Here is a 17,279-nt window from a genome sequence, read left to right as displayed (position 1 = left end):
TGTGTCTCTCTTTTTTAAACAATGACAACAAAATGAATCAAATAAAAATATAAAAACTAACAATATATCATAATATTTAACAGAGTGAGTTCTGGAGTTGACTGCCGAGGATCAAAGCCCAGGTCTACCATTTATTGGCTATGTAACTTTGGGCAAATTATCTCAACTCTTTCCATCTAAATTTTCCCATATTAAAAAAAAAAGTGGAGTTAATAACAATTCCTTTTTCTTAGAAAATAAGGAATAAATGGTACATAGCCTATGACATTTGTATTGTGAGTTTTAAGCTCCTACTATGTGGGGTCTAGAAGGCACTTTACATATTTCACTAGTCATGACTACAATTCCCTTAAGTATCTATTATCTTCAATTTACAAATGTGTCCACGCAGGCTTTTAAAGTCAAGTAACTTGCTGAAAATTACACAACAGAGCCAGAATTTCAATCCTGAATGAATATGTTGACAACAAAGGCCACAGTAACCTTGACAGTCCAGGCTACCCAGTGTCCTGCTCTCTCTGTGTCCTTTTCTGATTTCTTAGGAAAGGAACTGAATGGGTACACGCCCATCCCTGAGACACTCAATGGTGGCTTGGAAAGTAGGGCCATGTTACACAGACATAACTGGTACTGCTATAAACATGCAGAGATCAGGGGGGATTTGGGGGAGGAGGAGAGGTAGAGTAGCTAGTAGAGAATTTTTGTGATTGTTCCTATCCTGGACATTTACAAACTCTTCCTCATCATTCCTCATCTTTACTGTTTCTGGTGCTCAGTGGTAATGAAACACTTGCAGTTCCCTGATTAACTGGTTCCCTCAGGCATCCTCATATCTTTACATGTTGCACCTTTCAGCTCCCTCCTCTAGTTGATGCATTCTTATTGTAACCTCATGATAACTTCATGATAATATTAACTTCACCAAAACACTTCCTCTGATTTCTCTTAGGCAGCTTTAAAACCTCCCCTCCTTCAACCAAAGGACTTGTATGCACACATCAAGCATAACCAATGGGCTCAAGACACTGGCGGGGGGGTGGGGGAGTGAGAGCATGTGTGTGTGGGGGGAGGTAGGGGAGGAGGCCAACGGAAGGTCAATGGGGAAAAAAAAAGGAGACATATGTACTACTATTTGTAATACTTTAAACAATAAAATAAAAATTAAAAAATTAATAATAAAAAAATAAATAAATAAATAAAACCTCCTCTCCTAAGCTGCCACTATATTGTTTCTCTTCTCTATCTGTACCTGCCACACTATAATTATGTCCTCCTCACATCTTCTCGTGCTCCGACACCTCACTCTACTCTCTCCACCCTGCTCCAGCCCCCTTCCCAGGCCTTCATTCCCTTCTTCTTTTTTCCATAGGTGTACCAGTAATTTAGTAGCAACCTGGAAATAAAATCCCAGACTTATTTACTAGTCCAGAGATCTTCGTTAATGGACTGCTGATCTATAAACAAAGATGAAGTAAAGGAATTTAAAGCAAATATTCACAACTTATCCTGGAATTGCTTACGAGCTGACAGCTACCCAACTTATTTTTAGTTTTTATTTAAAATGAATCATATGTTCCAAAGTGACTGACAGAAACACAGCTTTGTTTCTGAAGCCAATTCTTTTCTATCATTTTTGGACATCATTCAGAGCTGTAACAGACTTTCAGGGTGTTTAAAAGCATTCATCCATGACAACAACAAATGCTAATTATCATAAAAAATAAACAGCTCCTGTTAACATCATTCTAAGAATTTCTCCTAGTCCAGCACTATATTTCATCTATCATCCCATCTGTTTTAGGGGCGGGAACAAAGACTGGATGGAAGTATAATTATCATGTATCAAACTGGACAACACAACAAAATAGAAATGAATATAAATGGGAGGAAAGGCATACATAATAAGTGAATCTGGACAGGGAAGAAGGGAACATAAATAAAATGGCACAGTGTGTCCTGCAGTAAACAGCAGATACATTTAGCCCATAATGGAGTTAATAACATTCATCTTGTTGGGTATGTGGTGGATTTTTTTTCCCCATTTCAGTTCACAGTGCTAGTTAAAATCGGATTCACTCCCACATGATCAAATACTCACATTTTTCCATTGGAAGTTTAAAAATTCTCTCTGTTAAATTATACCATTAAAATTATACTTTGAGACTTTTAAATATATTCAAAAAGACAAAAGAAATCTACTTCTATATGCTTATGAATCCATTTAGAAGGGGATCTTTTGTTTATCTCAGTGGTCGGCAAACTCATTAGTCAACAGAGCCAAATATCAACAGTACAACGATTGAAATTTCTTTTGAGAGCCAAATTTTTTAAACTTAAACTTCTTCTGACGCCACTTCTTCAAAATAGACTTGCCCAGGCCGTGGTATTTTGTGGAAGAGCCACACTCAAAGGGCCAAAGAGCCGCAAGTGGCTCGCGAGCCGCAGTTTGCCGACCACAGGTTTATCTTAAAGTCAATTCAATCACTCAAGAACCACATGTATAAAATAAAAATGTCACACACACTCACACACAAATAGTAAAGAAAGGTGGTATCGTCAGTCCTCTGTACCCACATGTCCCACATCCCTGAATTAAACCAACTGTGGATCCAAAGAAAATGTTGTTGCTACCATTATGTACTATGTAGTTAGGCCTATGATGGTTGTGTCTGTTCTGCTTTTTTATTTGTCATAATTCCATAAACCATACAGTATAAAAACTATTGACATAGTGTTCACATTGTATTAGATATAAGTAATCTAAAGATGATTTAATATACACAGGAGGATGTACCTAGCTTATTTGCAAATACTACACCATTTTATATAAGGGACATGAACATCCACAAAATTTGGAATCCTAGGGGGGTCCTGGAAACCACTCCCCTGGGGATGTTGAGAGATAACTGCATGTCCATAAAAATTTTGAACACTTACTAATTTTATTTCTCCTCTGAGGAGTTTTAAGATAATAAGAAATAAATACAAAATATCACATGTACAACATCCATATAAAAATGTGTGTGTGTGTGTGTGTGTATGTGCATGTATATATGAGGATATGTAATATTTGGGCATCATTCACCTGAAGTATATCAGAGGAAACAGAGAAGTAAATAACCCATGGATTCATAATGCATGTGTATTCATATTTATATGTGACCATCTTTAAACATACGTGGACCGGTTTGTAACTGAGGATGCCCTGGATGATCACATTATACAATCCAGATAAACTATGCACATAGAAAGTTAATATTATTTATAAACATTTCACTTTTTAATCAGAAAAGCAAAATCACTTAATTAATGTGTATTTAGACTCACTCTTCCTTATCCCAATTAAAGTGTTTTTAAATTATTTTCATTATTTTTCCAACCTTGTAACACCTTGTTCCTTGTTCTCTTGGGAAAACACCTATCTGTCATTTTGCAGATGGCAAATTTTATTGTCAAAAGGCCTGATTTCTGCATAATTCTCAAAACTGAATGCATGAACAAAGTGTGTTCTTGCACACTTTGGGAGAATTTAAATTCAAATAGATTTTAATTTTGATGTTAACATCAAGGTATAGTGAAAGGTCTTAGAATAAAATATTGTAAAATTTTAATTTAAAGAGCACTATTTAGATCACTGATAAGTATCTAAGCATGAAATTCCTTATCAGTATATAATATCTAGAACAGTATGCACATCCTTCAACAATGTAACTGCAAAAAAAATTAATACTTTACTTTTACTGTTTACTTTCTTATATTTATATTTTGAACTTATTTTAATTAATAATTAAAGATAACCATTCATATATAAAATTGTGTACATTAAAACAAGAAATCATAGCAAATATTTAGATCCTAATCAATATTACTTACTAAATTTTATTTTTCAAGTCCCTAAAATATGTCTACACATAAACATTACCAAAATTATGAGTATTTCAATGGATATTATATTGTTTGAAATCTAAGATAAAAATGTTTTCAAACTTTAACATGTTATACAGTTAAAGGTTATTACTCTTCATAAACATTCTTTGCACCTAAAGAGCTAGAAAAAAATGTAAGGGCAAAATCTTTAATTTCTTGACAAGTTTCACTGAAAGCCAATTATGAAGTTTTAAGTTGAATAATTTTCTTGAACCCGACAGAGATGTTTTTGGGATAAATATTTCAATATCATATTTCATACTATTTGCATCTTTCATCCAAAATTACAGTTGATACTAACTGATCCTTCACATAAAAAAGTGCTTCTTTTATAAATATAAAAATTCATATGATTTAACTGGGATATTTTTGTTTGTTTGAATGTGTGAAATTAGTATTGATGTTTAATGCCAAATATCTTTCCATTCCTCCGTTTAAAGAAAGCACACAAGACTACAGTAAGCATCTTGAGTAAGTTTCAGAACAAAATTATTGGTATTTAAAACATGGCCCCAAAGGCTACTGATCTTTCTTACCAGTGCTGTCATCATATACGACTGTGACAGTTTTCCACTTGAAGAACTGCACCAAGTCCAAAATGGCACGGCTGAGTGAAGAGAAGTCTGGGTAGAGACTGACATAGAAGGAATCTTTGTTGTCTGACACCTGGTGCTTCCAGCGGGTCTGTATGTGGGGAACCCCCAGCGCATTGCAGATGGACTGCACGGCATTTGCTGAAGAGCTGTGTGAAGGCCCGAAGATGGCAGCCACCCCAAGGGACAGCTGATCACAGGCTGAAGAGGAGATAGAAGTCTGTCAATAATGAGAGGAGAGATGCCAGTGTGCCAACATTACCACATTATTTATGTAAGCCATAAGGAACTAATCTGAAGAAAGATGTATGGGTTTATTTTTAATATAACACCTACATTTAGCTGATTTTACATTTTTTCTAACTCTAAATATTTTCAGTTTCTTAGGAGGAAATTAATTCACCCAGACATCTGCAGCTCAGGGCTCAAATAATTTTGCAGACAATGTCAAGGGAAGGAGAGAGATCAGGAGACAGAGGAGGACTACTCTAGAATTCAAGAGGGAATTATTCATTTTGGAAGAATATTTCTTAAAAGGGAGTTGGGAGAAGAGTGTTCCTTCCCAAATTCAGTGGCCATTCTCTACAATTTCAATTATTTTGATCAGAACCCATTTGGTCCCCCTCCCCATCCAAAAACTATGGCCACATACAACTAAGTATTTGCTTATATATAATAGAGCCAAGCTTATGCATGCAACCACCTACACATAACCTAATATAGCTAAAAAAAAAAAAGGCGATTTCATATGGATTAATTTCATTGGGTAGAAAGAACATCACAGTCATTTAGATAACTGTTTAATCATCTTTATTTGACTTTTGGATACTATAAGTATTTTATATTGATCTCATTTATTTTTTAAAGTTTATATTTCTTCCTGGAAAAATGTATTCTTATCAATAATAAGCAGAATAATCAAGAGAGTCATAAATAATCTAGATGGTTTCAGATGAGAATAGATGTATTGTGACAGGACTTGCAATTCTTTAAGATACACTGAAGTGAGTTTGGGCCTAGAAAATGAATAATTATTGGAAACATAAAATCATCTTTAAATATTTGAATACCTGGCCTGTGAAAAATGCTTAAGTTTGTTTCCTTTGGCTGGAAAAGGACAAATTGTTTAGAAGCTTCTCACAAATTTTGATGCAATTTAAATTAAATTTAAAAAAAAATAAGAAATGTCCAAAACTGGAGTCTTCTGCTCTAAGGTGCCCATCCCTACAAATATTTAAACTGAACTACTAAGAATTGTTATTGGGATTTAGGTGTTCAGACCCAATCTTTCCAAAATAGTTTATGAGTCTAATGTATAAAATATTATTGTATTTTCTTTCAGACAATTTGCTGAATAAAATGCAATGTAATAGATAAAGCATAGAGATATTTAATAACTGAGTAAATTTCAGTTGAAAAAAACTACTTGTTTAAAATAATGATTGAAATTCTGAAACAACAGAAAGGCTAGAGTCTAAAATTTTTCACTCACTTGGGTCTTATTTCACATACATTGAGAATAAAAGATCTTCTTTCACCAAGTCTTTGACAAGTCACACATCAAGAAAATGAAAAACATTACATTAGGTTATTTAGAACATTACTAAGTGTATTTCAAATAAGCATTAGAGTGCTCAGTTATCAGAGGAGTTATGTAAAATCAGTGTATTATTCAAATAATAATTCAAGGATTAATGCTACAAAATATCCACTTATTGAACAAAACCATATTACCTATTAAAAGTATAAGACCATACATATATCAGAAAATATGTACAAATTTAAAATTTTAATTTTTTATATTTTGCCTATGAAAACAAGTTTTAAAACATGTTAAGAATGTCCAAAATAATTTAAGTTATTTTATAATTAACCATTAATATCCTTAGCAACACATATTTATTTATTGACTCCCCCATGAGGTTAAAAAACTGGATTAGATATCCCCTTATATTATCCTTTTACATATTTGCTGTGCAAGAGCTTCACAAGATAAGATCCAAACCATGACATTGACCCTTGCAACATCACACAAATGAAGTTACTCATACACTTACTTGAGTTTTTCCTACTTCTCAAAGTCAATTAATGAATTTGATTTCCAATGGATGACAAAATTTATAAATTCCTTTTAATATTTGGAAACCAAACACATTTAACATCTCATAATTTTGCTAGGGTATTCCCAGGACAGTAACCTGTTTGTTGTTAGAACATTCTAGTCTTTCCTTTTTATGTTGCACCTTTGAAATCCATTAAGAAACATATTAATATTTTATTTATACTGTACTCGTATTTCATATTATTTGGTCTAAATGATTTCAGGGGAGACAGAGTTTCTTCTTCTTAATGGAAATAATCATGAAATATGTTACAAATTAAATGCACTGTCGTCCAGTTAATGACTTATTTTGCAATTATCATCATAATTGTAGTATTTCTCAATAAACCTTACCCTTTTTTTCAGCCTTTAAAACCTTTCATCACTCTGACATGGTTCTAAAATATGGAAACTTATTTGTATTCATAAAGATATGAATTCAAAGGGCAGGCAGAATATAGGATTTGATAAACACTACATAGCTGGGGGAAAAGGGATTCTTTGATCTCAAGAAATATTGTATCTTATCAGCTTTCATTAATATTAATGAGCTTAGGAAGAAAACTTCACCAAGGTAGAATTATAAATAATTGTGTACACTCCCTCAGTGTAAGGTAGCTAATAAAACAATATTAGCATGACAGAAAAGCAAACTGTATTAAAAAATAGAGATTTAGAACAAATGCTTATAAGCCCATTATTTGGAAGAAGATGTATATTATGAAATTTAATTCTTGTTACATGAATGCTATCTACGCCCCCCAAGAAAACCCTCCTGCTTAAACAGAGTATGAATATTGAAACATCTCTCCAAATACATTTACTGTTGTTTGGCTAAAATAATGCCTTGATAATAGTTTTTCTATTAGTTTTCTTCATATATAAATGTTAAATGAACTGATCATTTAAAACACAGTTTTACAACATTAATGATAAAATAAAATTAATAGAGAATTCTAATTATCTCTTCAAAAAATCCAATTTTTATCATTGGTCATTTATTTTCAGTTACAAGAAAGAACATCAAGTGGCTAAAAAATGGGCATTGATTATATATAAATTAAAGATTGTTCAAAATTTTCTAATAAAGCTTAGAGATCATGTGGAACTATAGGATTTTCAAGGTATACAGTAAATTAGGACCACAGTAATAATATAATGGAATTGACTGATAATCAATCAATCAATTGATTGAAAAAGCAATTTTACTCTTACAGATCTGATTGCATTTCTTGTTATAAGCACAGTTGTTTGCCAAGGGTAGTCACATCACTTTAACTTCCTTGATAACTTTAGGTGCATTTTGAAAAGAAATCTTTTGTGAAAATATTCCTAACAATCCTATATAATAAAAGGCTAATATGCAAATTGTCCCCTCGACCGGGAGTTCGACTGGGAGCTTGACCAGGGGGCAGGGCCAGCCATCCAACTGCCCGTGGCCCCTCCCCTGGCTGGCACTATCCCCAATCGCCCCCCCCCCATCAGGGTGGGCAGGCCAGACCCCCCGCACCCCACCCCATGCCCCATGCACGAATTCGTGCTCCGGGCCTCTAGTTTAATTATATTTGAAATTAAGAAATCTCTTTAGAATACCTGGAAATTTGAAATCCAGGACACATAATGTTAAATATCTATCAATTACCTTTCTTGGATGCTTCAAAACTGTCATAGAGGTTTATCTTCTGGGTGTCATAGGTTAGGGTGGTATTGGGCAACAAGGTTCTGTTTCTGTTGATGGTGTTCACAGCAAATCTGAATGCAAGTTCCTCAGCTCCCATCGGGCCGGATTCCACATATTCAAAAATACCACCTGGTGAAAAAGGAAAAATAATCACACAATTCTTACAAGATAGAGAAAATGTCAAAACTTTTCTACATTTCTAAGTGTGTATATATGTCTTTACCTGTGTGCAGGTGTGTGTATGTGTGATTTGTTTAAGTACATGGAGTTTGTGCTTACTTTTTGTCTGTGAACTGAATATTTGGGAGATGCTCTTTCAGAGAAATCCATACTGGCAAAATTATCTTGGTATTACTAACTAAATTTAACATAATTTCATCTTTAGTAACTGTTTTTTTTTTAGTGCCTATGTATATATAGATCTTGACTTAAGAACTGAATATTATCCTTCAAAATTTTACACAGTTCCAGAACAATCTTCTATCTATAATAATAAAAGCATAATATGCTAATTAGACTGGACAGCCTTCCAGACGACCTTCTGGACGAACCCCAGGCTGTGAGGGAAGCCCGGGTCTCAGGTGTCTGCCGGTGGCCAGAAGGAAGGAAGGCCTACTCTTGCACGAATTTCGTGCATCGGGTCTCTAGTATTGACATAAAGCCATAAAGTTAGGCATTGGGTAAAATTATATTAGTTTGTCTACATTAATATAGAAATCAGAATTCTTTGAAACAATTTTATGCCACTTATTGTATTAGAAGCCCAAAATACTTATTAATGCAAATTTTAGCATCTTGCAAAAAAAGAGAACGAGAATAAAGTAGCATCTCTCTATTTGTGTTACTCAGTGTTTTTTTCAGAAGGTACATGACATTTGTGAAAGATAACTCTCACAAAAAGTGAAATCTTTTAATAGGTGAATAGCACTGTAGCTTATCATTTTCACCAAAAGTGTGGAGTAGAATTTAAAAACATGACCCTTCTGTTTGTCAACTTCTATCAGCTATGTCTCTGTCCAGTTCCCTCATTCTTGACCCAGCCTTTTTTCTTCTTGACATCAACTCTCTCTCTTCAGTTATGGGTGACTTAACTGAGACTGCTGCCTCCAACAGAATCTCTTCCTTATTGTTACTTTGATGAATGGAATAAAAGGGGAGCACCTAATACCTGATACCCTCTAACCTCTGTCCTTGGGAAACTAGTACTTAATGAAAAGAGAGCATTTATCTTTCTCTCTTTCAAATTTCACACCATGTACTCTCAGCATGATCATTCATAAATTAAACTCCCTGAATAAGCCATTTCCACAGCTTGCAATTCATATCTCTTCAAAAGTCTTTGATATATGAAAGGCATATGATGATACTATGAGAACTACATCTGATAAATTAGTATGAAGTTATGTATGGTAACAATTCCTCTAAATATGAGGAACTGGGACTCAAAAAGATACCACAGTGATCAAATTTATATTCAGGAAGTAGAAAAATTATTTTACACCATATTTGTTTGCAATAGTTCTCTTATTTATTCAACTAAATTGATGGTGTAGTTACAGAGTAATCAACTTATTGTGAAATAGTACTCTGAATATATTTAAAGTCTTTGGTAACCCATGCTAAGCACAAGGTTAAAAACTATTTACATGCCTAATGGGTGTCAAGAACCAAATTGGACCTCTTATATATGTGGAGGAAGACAGTGCTATGAGCATGAACTGCCGAGCCATCATAGATGGGTTTACATTCTGGCTCTGCCACTTGCCATCAAGTACATTTAGGTAGTTGCTTAAATCCTCAGTCTGAGTTTCTTATCTAAAAAATAAAAAAGGGATGATGATGGAGACTACTGTATAGAACTATTATAAAGATTAAATGTGCCGAAACCGGTTTGGCTCGGTGGCTAGAGCGTCGGCCTGCGGACTGAAGGGTCCCGGGTTCGATTCCGGTCAAGGGCATGTACCTTGGTTGCGGGCACGTCCCCAGTGGGGGGTGCGCAGGAGGCAGCTGATCGATCTCTCTATCATCGATGTTTCTAACTCTCTATCCCTCTCTCTTCCTCTCTGAAAAAAATCAATAAAATATATATTTAAAAAAAATAAAGATTAAATGTTATCTCGTAATGAAGAAGTTAGAACTGTGGCTGCCATAGAGTAAGCACTCAACAGGTCTTAAAATATTTCATTTAATCTTCAAAATAATCCCAAGTAATATTACTTTATAGGAAAGAACGCACGGGTCAAAGATCATATACAGCTATCAAGTGGCAGAGCCAGCATTTAGAATCTATTGGTGTCTGACTTCGAAGCACTTGCCTATTCTACTACAAACTAGTCGTTTTCTTCAACATTTCATTCAGGTGAAATACACAGAAATTCCTAAAATGTTAGATATAATGACCTTAATAATAATATGTGAGGATAAATGTAAAATCTTATTTATGGAACAGAAAAATAATTGAGCGATTGGAAAGACCTTCTTAAAGTTATTCAGTGATAAAAACTAAATTATAAAAAATCAAAACCTGAAATTTTTTCTTAATGGCAAAATAAAATGAAAAATGAATTTTGTACCTTCTTCAGTTCAAATTATAGCTTCTGTGGTATAAATACAAAATAAAGATAAGATGATCAATATTTGATGATGCTGGGTTAAAACTTTCCTATCTTTTACTCTCTTCAAAGTAAATAATTCAAATTCAACTTTAAGTTTACATATTCATCATTATTTGAATATTTAAAGAAATCTTTGTAATTGCTCTAGGAAACCCATTTTCTACATTAATTGAATAACATGAATAATTAATTTTTATTGATTCAAAGCCAGAGTTTAAAATTTTGTATATAAAAATAAAAACATCCAGATAATGCAAAGCTTTCCAAACACAATATCTTCTATAACACTTCCAAAACATTAACTCAAGAAAACAGATTGCTGGCCCTGATTGCTGGGAAGGTATGGACAGAGAGGGTAAAAAAAAATCTAGTAAAGAATTACTTTTTAAAAATTTAGGTGAGTGCCTTAAGCTGAGGTATAAAAAAGAAGTTATAATTCTACTTAAGAATTTGGAAAGTTTTAATAATATCCAATATAGAAATTGATCAAACATTAATAAAAGTGCAATCACCATATTAGTTATTATAGAGACTTGATAGATTTCACTAATTAATTTTGACTTGAAATGACTTTCAGAAAACTTTTAAAATAATAGAGTAAGAATTGTACTTCATTATGATAAAAACACATATTAACACTAAATATTATATTTAAGATTAAAGTAGAAATATGTCTCATTAAATTGAGGAAAAAGATAAGGATGTCTATACTATTCACTCTTTTTTAATATTATTCTGGATATTTACTAAATGCAACTAGAAATAAAAATTATTAATTTAACAATGAAAGTAACAAAACTGAGAATTTATCACCAATATCCCTCTACTAAAACAAGTACTAAATAATAGAGTTCTTCTGGCAGAAGAAAACTATCCCAGAGGCAACCACTGCATTACCTAAATATACGAAGTGTAAAAGAAAGGGTAAGTTTGTACATTAATATCAATGAATTTTGGCTAAAAGGATAAAACTAGTAACATGTTATGAAGTTTATAATGTGTGTTTAATTTAAGTTCATAATAACAATAATGCACTAGTCAAGAAATGCATAAATTGAATTAAAGGATGTTAATGTTCTAGCAGTATTGGGAGAAAGGTAAAATTAATAATTATTTTGGACTGTAATAATTCAAGAATGCATATTAATATCTAGGATAAATAGTAAGAAATAATGAAATAGCATGTGATCAAAATTTAATGGAGAAAAAGTTGATATAATAAAAAATGTGTCATTCAAAAGATAAGAAAATATAAGTAAAACAACATAAACAGAATACTAAAAATATTAATATGGTTGGTATAAATGGTACATATAAAACAATACATTAGTAATTACATCAAAAGTAAATGGAATAAATTTGTATTTTAAAGTTTAAGATTATTAAACAGGCTAAAAAAGCACAAAACCATAATCCACTTACAAGAGAAATAGTGAAAAATGTAGGAACAAGCAGCAAAAATTTGTCCTAAAACTACCTTAACCAAACAAAAGCTGGTGAAGATATTCTAATATTAGAGAAAATAGACTTGAAGGCAATAAAAAAATAGAGATAAAGTCTGCAATACACAAGATGATATAACTCAGAATCTACATAATCTAGTAAAAAAAATGCCAATACATTGACAAAACTAGAAGGAGAAATAGATCACAATGGGAAATTAATATACCACTCTGAGTAGCTGGTAGATCAAGCAGGCAAAAATAGCAGCTAAGATTTAGAAGATCTAGCTCTATCCCCATGGCTCAGTGGTTGAGTGTTGACCTTTGAACCAGGAGGTCACAGTTTGATTCCTGGTCACAAGTCTGGGTTGTGGGCTTGATCCCCATCTATCTCTCCCTTTCCATTCCTCTCTGAAATCAATTTTTAAAAGTATTTTTTAAAAAAAGAAATAAACAGGAGACCTCAATCCAGGCCCCATCTTTTCATCACTATGCTGTACTGTTTCCTGCTAGGTAACATTGCCTCTCTTTATCCTAAAATTCTGGTTGTTTTCACATGGGTTTCCTCTTTCTGAATGGTAAATACTTCTAATTCCTTAAAACAGATTTTTAGAGTTTTACGTCCATATGAAGTATGTCTTTAACATTATAAAACTGATTTTTTTTTGAGGTTGGGGGATGCCAGCCTAGTTACCAGCGTGTTGCAAGTGAAAAATACGCACATGATCTGTGGAAAAATGAGTAAGTAGGTCACATCTTCCCAAAAGGGAATTGTGTGGAAAGCACATAGTATAAGGTATAAGTTTTCCCAGGAGGAGAACAGTGACCCATCTCGATTGCACACAGAGAGATACCTACCACTCTTCCCACTTGCTTTTGATTCCCTTGGGCCAGGAAGCAACAGCTATTTCTAACTTAACCCTTTGCACTTGCTTGCTTTTTTCTTGATTCCTTTATTCTAATGCTAACCGTGTCGAGTCACACTCGACATCCGAGTGCAAATTAATGAAAGGACTGCTTCCAGTATTTTTAGCTATATTTCTACAAACAATAATGTTCTTCATTACAATGTTGCAAAGTTAAATTCCACCAAGCATGCACATTAGCACCTGTGTCAATATTTCAAGTAAACTAAAAACTGTACAAACATGAGACCAAAAAAAAATTTTGTCTGTGTAATGTCCTGAAATTGTCTGCAATTTTAGCATTGTTTATAGTCGTTCAACTATAGGAGTCATGAAAGCTACTCTTGCATACCTCCTTCTCCATCTACCATAGGCAATTCAGCTCAAACTTGTACTTAGCATTTGGAAAAAGAAAGCTGCCGATTGGAGGCCAGAATAAAGAATGTGAGACAGAAGGCAGTATATAAACTGAAATCGAGTTGCAGGAAATAATGTCCTAGTCCCACTGCACAAAAATTGGTTGTATTCAGGCATGTAAATATACTTTCTTATTCTAAAAATAAATATGCTTTTAACATTATAAACCTCCTACTGTTTACAACATATTTTTCGCTACTGAATAGAAAATAGGTGTTGATTTTTTCCCCCTACAAATGGACGATTAAATTATAGGGAAGACCTTGGAGTTACACATTGAAATAAGACAAATTTAAAGTATACACACTACATACTGTGAAGAAAATTGGGAAATGGCTACTTAAATGTTAGAAATTTAAGACCCAAAATAAATGCATACTGATTGTGAAGGCAGATGCTAGAATAATATAAAGATATAAATGGAACAGGTCAAACTGAGATAACACAGAAAGCAGCCACATAAACAACCACCATATAAACACTATAAGTAACAATAACTACTTGAAGGACAAGAACACACATTTTAATTATATTGATTTTTTTAAAATATAGGTCAGTTAAATTTTAAAAAGGCAAAAAGTGATTGAATTACCAAGCCCCTTCACTATCAAGACCTCTGTTTTCTTTTAAAGGAATGAGCTGGGTGAAATGATCTTGAAGATCAGAGATTCAGAAAACTCATGAGTCTAAGATTGCTTAGTAAATTGGGGTGTATCACTGATTCTGTCAGAACCTAAGGTCTGGTTAAATGTCAATCTGTTGCAAATATGATATACTCCTTAATATTCTAACTTTCATTTGCAAAAAATATATATTGATTTGAAAAGCCATGTATCAAAATATTACTGAGTTCAACCAATAAAAATAAAAAACTAGATGCAAATATGTTGAGTTTCCAAAGAGCATTTAGATGTTATGTGGCTAAACTAGAGGTATTTTTTTTTATTGTCTAAAGATTTACATATGTTTTTTCCCCCCTGATTGTTCCCACCTCCCCCCACAGCCATTCCCACCCTGGGCAAGCCCCCACCGCCCCAGTGTCTGTGTCCATTGGTTATGCTAATATGTATGCATACAAGTCCTTTGGTTGCTTAAACTAGATGTATTAAATAAACTTCCTTAAGTTTAAATTCAGAAATAGTAATAAGATAGATGCCTAGCAAATTCATATTTTAAAAAAATCAGAAATCAATTTAATAGTAATAGTGCAATCCATAAAGTGACCTAAATATGTAATTTGATATTACATATAAAATAATTTATATTATTCATATGGAATAGAACTTCAAGAAAGTCATTGCATTCCCCTTTTCATTTTTATTTTGCAGTTTCTTTAAAAAATCTTCCTATGCCATTAATTGGACTATTAACTATTATACATGTTTATTATTTTGTTTTAAATGAGGGGATAAAGGAAGATAAAGAAAGGAACTGTTTACTTCTAACTTTGGGGCAAGATTTCTTAAAATCCTTAAAAGTATCAATTCTCTTTCTTAACATATTTTGATAATTCTGTAAAGGTTAGCATTCATGTTACCATTAATAATACCATATCATCTCCTTGGTGAAGACCACCTCTCCGCAAACACCCGCGTATAGATTTCAAGCCTCCATTGCAACATGGTTTCCATTCCTCTTTTCTAGTCCTTCTCACAGCATGAAGTGCATAACCTATTACCATACGCGGTCCCTCTGAAAACTCCTGAAGGACAGGAGAGATAACTTACTCATCTTTGACCTGTTGGACTTAACTTGGTGCCAGCACACAATGTGCTCAGTACACATGAGAAGAATAAACTACTCATATGCAGAGGGGATGTGAGAAGGCATTGCAAGTATTAATACAAAATAAATGGAAGAAAATCAAAATCATATTTTTTTTAAAATATATTTTATTGAATTTTTACAGAGAGGAAGGGAGAGGGATAGAGAGTTAGAAACATTGATGAGAGAAACATCGATCAGCTGCCTCCTGCACACTCCCTACTGGGGATGCGCCCGCAACCAAGGTACATGCCCTTGACCGGAATCGAACCTGGGACCCTTCAGTCCGCAGGCTGACGCTCTATCCACTGAGCCAAACCAGCTAGGGCAAAATCATATTTTACATCAATAAAATATAAAAAATATAGTAGAAATTGATCAAATGGCCATGCTTTATGTTCCCTTTCCCAGGCAACGAAGAGAATCGTGCAGATCTGACTGTGTCCCTTCCTCCGTGTTTTCCTTCACAGTAATCCAGAAAGCCTCAAGTATCTGCTACAGCCCTTTGCAAACTACAAAGTGTTGTGAGTTATGTTTGTAATGAGAACAGTTTATGGAATAAAAGACTGCATCTCTAAGGCTAATTGGGATTTATGTAAAAGTTCTTATTCCTCAGAATTAGTTTGAGCACCCAATAATGGATACTATTTCCTGAGAATTAAAAGCTGAAAGAATACAAAGCAGGTGTAGAGAGAAAATACTGCAGAAAGTTGTTTGACAAGGAAAATGTAAAATTGTAAGTATAGTATTAAAGTTAGTAACTTCCATTCTCCAATCAACTAACTCAAAAAAGCATTGTAAACATTTTAATTGCATATATATAAATCTAATATATAAATAATGTACATAAAAGTGACTATGCATGCAAAACTGATATTTATCCACAAAGACTCATACAAAAGCAACATCTGAAGAAAACTTAACCAACCAGTTATTTACTCCAGAGATAAAATAGAGGAGAAAATATAGTGGCCTGACACTGTCAAATAAAGCAAAAGGTCACTGACCAAAATATTTATACTTGACTCTATGTAGGCACAGCCTAAAAGGGTACATTTTTCTTATGGTAAAACGAAATGACCCAGCTGTAGATTATGGAGTTTTGTGTGTTCAGGATGGAAAGTAAGTTGAAACACACACACACACACACACACACACACACACACACACACACACACACAGACTTTCATTTACCTGGTAAAATGAATACTACCCTTGAACATTTCATTTAAACTGGTACTACTCCTAAATATCTGAGAAGTGAATTGGGAATCTATAATTAAGCAAAGCTTTTAAAAAAATGCTTCTAAAATTCATTAATTACTGACAATAACTAGCCTGTAAACTTTTTGTGCATTTGCTCAGTGTTGAATCTCCAGCTCTTATCTGTCTGTCACACAGTTGGTGCTCAATTAATATTCCTTGCACTGATATAATTTTTTTGTTCCTGTGAATCAAGGAATAATCTTTGAACAAGTAATTCTACAGAATAAATAGTATTAGTAGAAAGGGCAAACTACATGGATATCGAAGAATTAGACATTATACCTTAAATTATATATGTTCAAGGATGTTCAAAGCAGTATTACTTTTAATGATGAAATAAACTAGAAGCAATGTAAATGTACATCATCTGGGGGTTGGTTCTCTACAGAATTGCAAACCACCAATGGAATAGTGTACAACCTTTAAGATTCTTGGGTAGATATACATTTCTTGACATGAAAAATATTCAGGATATATTCCTAATGTAATAGCAGGTCAAAAGTAGTAGTCAGCATGTTTTTAAGAGGCAATACTGTGTATTGGTTAAAAATAAAGAATTTGAAGTCAA

At 33.3% G+C, this 17,279-nt stretch overlaps 1 protein-coding gene across 2 annotated transcripts in view; it reads right to left on the bottom strand.

Annotated features, from left to right (window-relative positions):
* The window catches only part of GRIK2 (glutamate ionotropic receptor kainate type subunit 2), a 571,111-nt gene that overhangs the window by 345,220 nt on the left and 208,612 nt on the right, over nt 1-17,279 (bottom strand). For both annotated transcript variants that reach the window (XM_054722387.1, XM_054722388.1), the window contains exons 2-3: nt 8,264-8,431; nt 4,464-4,721 (exon numbers count right to left, since the gene is read on the bottom strand). In XM_054722387.1, the coding sequence (XP_054578362.1) occupies nt 4,464-4,721; nt 8,264-8,431 (426 nt within the window). The remainder of the gene's footprint in view (nt 1-4,463; nt 4,722-8,263; nt 8,432-17,279) is intronic.

Source organism: Eptesicus fuscus, chromosome 10 (assembly GCF_027574615.1).
Source record: "Eptesicus fuscus isolate TK198812 chromosome 10, DD_ASM_mEF_20220401, whole genome shotgun sequence".
NCBI classification, from domain to species: Eukaryota; Metazoa; Chordata; class Mammalia; order Chiroptera; family Vespertilionidae; genus Eptesicus; species Eptesicus fuscus.
This window is presented reverse-complemented; position numbering and strand designations above follow the sequence as displayed.